Consider the following 9,989-nt stretch of genomic DNA (forward strand, 5'->3'; position numbering starts at 1 on the left):
ATAAAAGCTCTAGCACAAATACAGCAATCGATGCTTTCCTCTTTGAAGGACCATTCTTTTATTGTTGAGTCAGTTTACCTATCTCCTTCCACCTTAAGAAGCAAACACTTGTGTGAACTGTGCATTGATTCCTACATACTTGCATATTGCACTTGTTATATTACTTTATGTTGACAATATCCATGAGATATACATGTTATAAGTTGAAAGCAACCGCTGAAACTTAATCTTCCTTTGTGTTGCTTCAATACCTTTACTTTGATTTATTGCTTTATGAGTTAACTCTTATGCAAGACTTATTGATGCTTGTCTTGAAGTACTATTCATGAAAAGTCTTTGTCATATGATTCACTTGTTTACTCATGTCATTACTTTTGTTTTGATCGCTGCATTCATTACATATGTTTACAAATAGTATGATCAAGATTATGATGGCATGTCACTTTAGAAATTATCTTTGTTATCGTTTTACCTGCTCGGGACGAGCAGAACTAAGCTTGGGGATGCTGATACGTCTCCAACGTATCAATAATTTCTTATGTTCCATGCTACTTTATTGATGATACCTACATGTTTTATGCACATTATATGTCATATTTATGCATTTTACGGAACTAACCTATTAACAAGATGCCGAAGAGCCGATTCTTTGTTTTCTACGCTGTTTTGGTTTCGAAATCCTAGTAAGGAAATATTCTCGGAATTGGAAGAAATCTTCGCCCGGGGTCCTATTTTTGCACGAAGCTTCCGAAGACCGAAGAGATAACGAAGTGGGGCCACGAGGTGGCCGAGACCACGGGCGGCGCGGCTCGGCCCCTGGCCGCGCCACCCTGTCCCCCGGGCCCTCGTGTGGCCCCCCGACCTACCCTTCCGCCTACTTAAAGCCTCCGTCGCGAAACCCCCGGTCACGAGAGCCACGATACGGAAAACCTTCCGGAGACGCCGCGCCGCGAATCCCATCTCGGGGGATTCGGGAGATCGCCTCCGGCACCTGCCGGAGAGGGGATTCATCTCCCGGAGGACTCTTCATCGCCATGATGAAGCGCCGGCTGCGGAGCCCTCTCCACCCCTTCGTCCTTCGACGGGAGGGGCACTGCCACCGCCACCGGAGACGACATCATCGTTGGCTTAGGGGCGGGGGATGAGGGACCGTTGGGGTCGCGCGGAAGGGGGCCTCCGCCACCGCCCGGGAGGGGAGCGGCAGGGGAGGGTTTCGGGAGGATCCGTTATTTCATCTATGTCTACACATGGTGTGTAAGTGTATTCATAACTGATTTCGAAAAATGTTCAAAAAACTGTAATAGTAACACACATATGTTCAGTAACCAGTATGATGTTAAACCTATATAGCTCTGTGAAATGGGATAGCTTGTGGATGGTTATTTCATGGAAAGTATCAGCAATGAAACACCTTTCAGCTTCAAGTGATACTAATCAAGTAAAGCTCGAATGGACTAATTGGTATTTTGCAACAAAAAATATCACATGGATGAACATAGTTTAAAATAGCGGGCTATTGCCTTTAGCCGCAACGATTTTAGAATCTATCAATGGCTATAGCCGGGCTATAGCAAGCTAGCTCCATATAACGGTTTTGGTAAATAATAGCAAAAAATATAAAATTTAGGAAACATATATTTGTATATATACATCATGACTTACCTGATGTACGCCTCCGAGTGGAGCTGATGATGACACGATATTATAAATGATCAATTTCGTTACCAATGAAGCACGGTGCACACCTATATATACACCACAAGAGCAGAGAGCAAAGAACAGCCAAGCCTGCTTAGTCCATTAATATCTCCACGCCCTTCTTCCCTCTGAATCTCATATCCCTGTGCAGCCATGGGCTCTTTATGGAACTTCCTTCTGTCCTACCCTGAGATCTTCCTAGCGACCATATGCTTCTTGTGCATATCCCTCCTCCGCCTCATCCGTCGGTGCCAAGAGAGTGCCATCCCGGTGAACTGGCCTGTCGTGGGGATGCTTCCCTTCCTCCTGCGGAATCGGTACCACATTCATGACAAGGCTGCAGATTTCCTCCATGAGGGCTTGTTTGGTTGCAGCCCATCCCGGAGGGTTCCCCTCCTTTTCCCCGGCCTCCCATTCCCAGGGCCCAATTTCCTCGGTTAAGCCCACATGTACATTTGGACGACCGCGAGCCAGAATTTCCGCGTCGATTCCACGTCCATCCCCGGGAGACGGTTCCACTAGTCGAGGGGTGGGGAAAGGATTCCGCGTCTCGCCGTCTCGCTCTCGCGACTCGGAGGCGGCGACACTGGGAGCGACAGCTCCGCTCCCGACGCCTCCCCACCTCCGGCGACTGGAGCACCTCCGGCGACCGCAGTGGATCTCTTCCTGAGCGCATCGTCCAAGCCCCTCCCCGTCGTTCCTCTCCTCTGCCACCTGTCCCCTCTCTGGTGGTTGTCTTTCTCCTCACAAGATCTGCTCAGGCGTACATCTCCAGTTCACTCCGGCGAAGACGACGGCCGGCGGTCGTGGTTCTCTTTGTCCTCCGTCAACGTAGGTTTGTCCCCTACTCCCCTCGTTTTGATTTTTCTAGGTCATGTCTCCTTGCACTGATGAGTAGCTGCTCCAGATCTAGGAACATGAGCACTGCCTCCTTGTTAGATTTCTTTCTGTTTTTTAGCTTAGTTCTGTATATACTTGTTGTGCTTCTCCAGATTTAGAGATCTTTGAGCTGCTCCACATCTTAACATTACCTGGATTGTATCTCAGTTCAGCGCTACACTTCATGTATTCGGGGCTAGTATGCATACTGTTATGTCAATGAGCCATGGTCGTTCATGTCTGCTTGATGGATTATATATTCTGGAGTTTCAATCAATTACCACAATAGAATACTGCTAGTTTATTACCAATCTTGGGAATGAATCTCCAGAGAATTTAGCATCATGTGCAGTAGGAAGTAATACCAATCTTGCAGGCTGTTACTAACTCGACATCTGCAACTTTCTTGCATTTTTGTTCAGAGTGAACTTTCTTGCAACAAATGGTTATTTGAAATGGTTATTGCACTCTAGCTATCTGCTAATTAAAACAGTGCATTCTTGTTAATATTTTGAAAAAACTAATACAGTACTAGTAGGACTTTGTAAAATTTATGGCAGCACCAGCATCATTATCCAGTAAAATGTTTCTGCTAAGATGCCGCATTACTTATGCTACTTCTATTTTGTACCAACTCAACATTTAAGATAATACTGTAGATCTTTGTGAAAATGACAGCTGCTTTTTGATAAATCTGAGGGTGCAAGTTTTTACAAATCTGATTGTGTGGTATACTGTTATTTTTTGTCAGGCCATTGTTGCTAATAACCTCTTCACTGGTCCAAAAGACAACCTGAGAAGTGGATAGGTCGCCCGAGATTTGAGGTCATCCGTGGTAATACACTAATACTGCAGGCTTAACTCATACTCAGTATAGCTCATTTTTATTTAGCCACTCTACTTGTACTCAGCGATGCATGAAGATGAGTGGTGACTAGCTCTGTGGTTCTCTGTAAATAATATGCATCGTCTCCTGTTTGTTAAGTCCTCATGGTACCTTATTAATCTATTCTTCTTTTCTTGTCAGTCAAGTCTGAACTTGCTCTGTGGTTGGTCTCCTTTTTCTGCATCAATTGTTTTGGCAGCTGATAGTATTCGCAGGTATGCTCCTTGTACTCTTGGCAGGAATGCCAGTAAAGTTTCTGTAATTACTTGCAGATTAGATTTGTTGTATCAGGACATGCATTGATCCTTTTTCCAGTTTACATACATGATTATCCTTGCTAGTGATGGATTATTACATGCTTTTATACATTGCAGTCGACTTGCTAGTGATGGATTCTAGAATGGATAGAATTAGGAAGTTCATGTTGCAAGAAGAGGAAGATGACGATGAACTCTTCTTAGTTTTGCTTCCTGCTCTATACTCTTCTCTCTATGAGGAAAAGCGTCCAGTCCACACATCTTCTTTATCCGGTGCTCAGCTGGTTAAGGAAATATTAGAAGGACATGAGAGTTGGTCTAAGGTTGAATTCCGGATGGAGCCTGAAATTTTCAAGAGTAGGGACCTGCCATTTATTTGAAGTGTTCTCAAGTGACAACGGCACCATTCTTGTATTGTAATATTTATCTATTAGTTTATGATGTTCAAAGATCGTTTTCAAGGTACTAGCTTCTCTGCGGCTCTTGACTGTATGGTGGCAGTACATGAATGATATAAGGAAAATTGTATTGGTACCTTGTGTAGCTGTAGCTGTCACTTTATTGTAAAACTGCACTTTATCCATAGTTTCATATTTAGACTGCAGATTATTTTAGCAGAGCCATCTACTGAATATTTGTTGTTATATTTTGAAGACATGGATGATCCACCAAGGGAGGAGTAGAAGAAGGCAATGCAAAAAAAAGCTCATGGAGATGTCGCCAACGAGATAAAAATTGGATTTCATGTTACAAACTTCTATGCTACTCAAGTTTAATTGATGTTATCTGGTTTGGCGCAGTTCAGATAATTGACATGTATTAATTATTTGCTGCAAGATGTTTCCTTTTGTAAGATTTGCTGCAAGACTTTCTACCTTCTAATTAATTCTGCCTGGAGATGTAATTATTGATGTATGCTTGATGCCTAATTTTCTTTTCTTTTCTGAACATATCATTATTTCCATGCTGTCTACTATGATATCGTGTTGGTTATTTACAATTATATTTATGATTGGTGTAACATTATTCACCCGGAGATGTAAAGATTGGTGTGTGCTTATATTGGTCTGGTTGAATACCTTGTGTATTTCGGACTGTGAGTATTCCTGATAATTTCTGGGTTAATTTGTATGCCTGAACTTTAGTATATATTGTGAAAAACGTACAATTTTAGGCTTATTTTCGAATTTTGGTAGTTTCCTGAAATTCCCGGCCGTTCCCTGCGTCAGCTGCCCAAATGACACAGACTTTGTTACCGGCCCGGTAGGGGAAGCCAGCGTTTCCCCCATGTCCAGGGAATTCCAGACGGGGGCTCACTTTCCCTGGGATAAGTTACGTGCGCGACCAAACGAGCCCTGAGGCGGGGTGGAACTCCATGGTCTTTGGCCCATGGTTCCTCAACATGAATTTCTTCGTGACCTGCGACCCCGCCACTGCCAACCACTGCCTAAATGCCAACTTCAAGAAGTACCCGAAAGGCAATGACTTTGCCGAGATGCTTGATTTCCTGGGTGGTGCAATCCTTGTGTCGGACTTTGAATCCTGGGAATATCAGCGTCATATGGTGATGGTCACCCTTGGGGCCCGTGCATTTAGGTCCTTTGCCATGTCAACCATCACGAGGAAGGCCGGCACGACCTTGTTACCCTACCTTGATGACATGGCTAAGCTCGGCTCGGAGGTCGAGCTGGAGGGCGTCTTCATGAGGTTCTTTCTTGATGTCACGTACACCAGTGCTTTTGCAACTGACCTTGACTCCTTATCTATGTCTCGCCCGATCCATGCGTTCGGCCAAGCCACAAAGGAAGTTGAGGAGGGGGTGCTGTTCAGGCACATGATGCCACCCACCTTCTGGAAGTTCTTGAGGATGCTCAATGTCGGGAGCGAGAAGAAGATGGCGAATGCAAGGGTGGTGATCGACGGGTTCATCTATGAAGAGATCGCCAAGCGGAAGACAGAGGGGAACAAGGAAAGCCAGGGTGACATTCTCTCCTTGGTGATGAAGTGGCCCATGGATCCCAGCATGAGCGAGAAGCAGATGACCCTGTTCCGGCGTGACACGGTCATGGCGTTCATCTTCGCCACAAAGGACCTCGTTGCTGTCACGCTCACGTGGTTCTTCTACATGATATGCAAGCACCCGCACGTCGAGGCGAGGATCCTGGAGGAGGTCAAGGCCGAGCAGAGCACCACGTTGCTAGGGAACCTCTCGGTCTTCGAGGGTGACAGCCTCCGGCCTGCTATTTACCTCCAAGCTGCGCTCCTAGAGACACTCAGGTGATACAGCTTTCACCTCGAGCGTAACCCCTCCTCCGAACCATCTGATCGACTAACCCAGGCACTGGATGTACTGTTTGTCTGTTTCTTTCAGGCTCTTCCCAGCGGCTCCATTCGAGGAGGTGGAGGCCTTCGCCGATGATGTCCTGCCAAACGGTGCGAGGATCAGCAAGGGCACAAGGATCGTCTTCTCGATCTACGCCATGGGGAGGGCTGAAGGGATATGGGGCAAGGATTGCCTGGAATTCAGGCCGGAGCGGTGGGTATCGGAGAGCGGCGGTCTCTGCCACGTGCCAGGCTACAAGTTCCTGGCCTTCAACTCCGGGCCCAGGAGCTGCCTGGGGAAGGACCTTGCCTTCAGAAACATGAAGATGGTAGCTGCTTCCATCATTTGCAACTTCAAGATGGAGCTGGTGGAAGGCCATGCCGTGATGCCTCAAAGCTCGATCGTATTGCACACAAGGAACGGGGTCATGGTTAGGCTCAAGAGAAGGGAGGCAGCTGCTTGATTTTTACTGCTATCTGTCCTTTCATTGCTGGGTTATGAATCCATGCATGGGAGATGGACCATGACATATGCTTGTTGTGTTTGAGATTAGTTGTGTGATGGACAGCTTATTTTAAAGTAAATTTGTTTGCACATGTTTCATGTAACAATGTACTGTATCAATAAATTCCATTGTATCTTACGTGTATCTACACATAAATAGTGCTTCTGTCCGGTACAGATCTCTCCTTGCAAAGTTGAGTAAGAAAAATAATTCTTGGATCCTGCTCTATTGATTTTAATTCAGTTATATGAGAATGGATCTGGATCATCAAATGCCCCAGCTCAGAGGCTATTCATCAAATCATTCGTTTTCTTCGCTTTCAAAGCAAGCGTTGGCTTGCGACACTGATTTTTGGGACTGATTGACTGACGTCTAATAAAAAAGTATATGGATGGCATAAGAGATGCATTACAGATGGCATACGAGAGACACATGCTATAAAAATTATACATATATATGCGGCGGATCCAGGATATTTCTGGATGCATTAACTGTTTCTTGCTCCTGTACACCCAACTCCATCATTTTTTCCCGTAAAAAAAAGAAACGCCATGAAGTTTCTGGCCTTCAACCACGGGCCAAGAATCTGCCTGGGGAAGGACCTTGCCTTCAGCAACATGAAGATGGTTGCAGCTGTTTGATTCGTACTGCTATCTGTTCTTACTTTCTTGGGTTGTATATGCACATGAAACTAGATAAGAATCCATGTGGGATGGAATAACTTACAGGTGGCAGACATATGTTTGTTGTGTTTGAGATTGTCACCATGCCATGGGAACAAAATATGTTATGGTGATTGGTCATTTGATAGTCTTTTAATTATTTTTCATGTAAAATTGTACCCATGTATTTATAAACATGCATCTTTTGTGTATCTACCTGTGTTTCTCTGCCTGGCAGCGAGCTATCACTGTAAAGTTGAGCAAGGAAAGCAATTCTTGGATGGATATTACCTGAACCTGTTGGATGTTATTCAGTTATTACCTGAGAGTGGATGACACTCATTCAGTTTCCGTAACCGGATCATCAAATGCCGGCTTCAGAGATTATCCATCAGATCATACGTTCTCTCTGCTCTTAGAAGAAGCATTGACATTGGCCCTACGCCCCTACGCACGTTTTCCTTGTACCATCTGTCCATCAGTATCATCTAGCAAATGTATAGCTACAACATAGCCCGAAGTTGATGATCATCTTGTTACTGAAAAGTACATTAAACTTTAGGAAGATGAAAATGTGTGCTTTAGAGCCTAAAAGAATTCCAAAAAATCACTCATGTACATATAATAATAAAATATGCCCCCTTTTTTTAGACCATGTACCCATTAATTTCTTTATGAAACATGTTTTTGTGTCCTTCATGAAAAAATGTAGTTTTTTCTTTTTTGTACGACACTGGAATGCATGTTTTTGCACTAGAATTAACGGTTTTGCTAAGTCTCACTAGTCTGAGATTTCTTTATGTCCGAGAAAAGTGCAACACAGTTAAAATTAGCAAAAGAGTGCAATTGCATTTTTCAACATTTTTTTATGGTTACATTTTTATTTGCGTACCGAGACTTAAGAGTTAACACTGAGAATTCTAGTGGGCCGGCGCGACACGCTCTAGACATGCATAGTGCAAAGCATGGCCGATGCGGCCCAGATTCCTTTCGTGCGGACCCACGTGCCCTAAACTGCACAAAAGCACGACACAAACACTTTTCGAAGTTTAAAAAAGCCTGGCATGCTGCTGGCTTCGTGCCTAGCATGGCCCGATTAAAGTTGTTTCACGAAAAACTGACACCTTGCGTGTTATGCGTAAAAAAACAAAATTTGGTGCTTAAATAAAGTTTTTTCACGAGACATTTCTTTGATTTTTTACATATGACATAAAATATATCAGTTTCCCACGAAACTTGCCATGCACATATAATGTTGACCTGTACGAGTCAAATTTTGTTTTAAATTTTTTCAACATTTCTAAATGTTTATCTCAGGTAGGAGGAGCATATGCTCCCAAGTTCAAAACTGAAGAGAAGGTGTTGTTCTTCAGAGGTTTCCGTTTCCAGTTCAGTTCCGCTACGCGAACGCTGCCCGGAGCTCCGGCGTCGCTGCTCCTTCCTCCCCCTTGCCGGCCTCCTCCACCTCCACCTCCACCGCGGCGCGAGTACTGCCCGTCTTCCTCCACCCCTACCTCAAAGACCCCGCCGCCCCTGCTCTTCCACGGCCAGGACCTCTGCCAGGCCCCGCTCGCGGCGGGATCCGGAACAACGGCGCGGCGGCACCGTATCGACCACAACGTTGAAGTAAACCCAGAAACCTGCTAAGCAAAACCAAATGTCTCAGAAGCACGCGACCACACTCATCAAGTCCCTGTGCGCGGGCGGCGCGCTACGGCAAGCCCGCGCCGTGTTCGACGGAATGCGCGACCGGGACGTCGTGGCGTGGACGGCCATGCTCTCCGGCTACGCCTCCAACGGCCGCCACGGCGACGCGCTGGACCTCTTCCGCGGCATGCTCGCGGCGGGGGTCGGCCCCAACGAGTTCACGCTGTCCAGCGTCCTGACGGCGTGCCGTGGCGGCGGCACGTGTGCGGCTGGCGGCTGCGACCCATTATCGTTGCACGCTGTCGCGGTGCGGCGGGGCGTGGATCGCATGCCCTACGTCGTCAACGCGCTCATTGATGCCTACGCCTCCCGCCGAGAGGGCGTGGCGGACGCGAGGACGCTGTTTGATGCGTTGGGGAGTGCGCGCACGGATGCATCGTGGACGTCGATGATCGCCGGGTATGCCCAGTGGAGGCAGGAGCACTTGGGGCTACAGTTATTCCGAACAATGATTCAGGTGAGATATCTCTGACCAAGTGACTGTTGTAACGGTCTTCGTTTTCTTATCTGCTCTGCTCTGAACCATTTCGTATCTCAGTGTTTCGGTACTCTGTACAGAGATTTTTTTTGTTGCAGAAACTCTATGGGTATAATTTGTTGAAATCAAATTTATGATATTCATTGTTGAAATGGTTCAAACAACATGAAATTGGTCAAACGCTACCTGGATTTGCCACATCAAGTTGGTATTTCTTGATTCGTTATGAAGTATGCTATCCTGTAACATCTAACTATAAAAGAATGCCATAATGTTACCTTTACTCCGTTAGAACTCTACGAATGCCCCAAATGACACCAGAGGTTTCTAAAGTCTAAACTTTGGTTCACTGTGGAGTTCATTTTATGATTTTGGTACTCTTCGAGTTGACGGTTTGTTTCGGATCTCAGTACTAGCTGAGTTCGTGTGAATGATAACATATTAACCATTGGCAGTAGTAGCAAAACATGTTATTATGCCATTTTCTGTTGTTATGCCCTAGTAAATGTTAAAAGAACACACCATATGCTAATGTTTGTCAGTTTTGCTTGTGCATGAATTTCTGCGCACATTTGTTCTCATGGCCCCTCATCT

General features: G+C 45.5%; 1 protein-coding gene and 1 long non-coding RNA gene across 2 annotated transcripts; both read left to right on the plus strand.

The window, feature by feature from the left end:
* Positions 1–1,851: 1,851 nt before the first annotated feature.
* LOC124684096 (noroxomaritidine synthase-like) lies at positions 1,852–6,506 on the plus strand. The gene is made up of 3 exons (XM_047218493.1): positions 1,852–2,060; positions 5,074–5,997; positions 6,092–6,506. The coding sequence occupies exons 1-3, from the start codon at positions 1,852–1,854 to the stop codon at positions 6,504–6,506; spliced, it is 1,548 nt and encodes a 515-aa protein (XP_047074449.1).
* On the plus strand, positions 2,222–4,770 carry LOC124684097. The gene is made up of 4 exons (XR_006996902.1): positions 2,222–2,533; positions 3,329–3,412; positions 3,605–3,678; positions 4,375–4,770. It is a non-coding gene; the product is annotated as an uncharacterized LOC124684097 (long non-coding RNA).
* Positions 6,507–9,989: the final 3,483 nt, after the last annotated feature.

The sequence above is a fragment of the Lolium rigidum genome, chromosome 1 (assembly GCF_022539505.1).
Source record: "Lolium rigidum isolate FL_2022 chromosome 1, APGP_CSIRO_Lrig_0.1, whole genome shotgun sequence".
NCBI lineage: Eukaryota > Viridiplantae > Streptophyta > Magnoliopsida > Poales > Poaceae > Lolium > Lolium rigidum.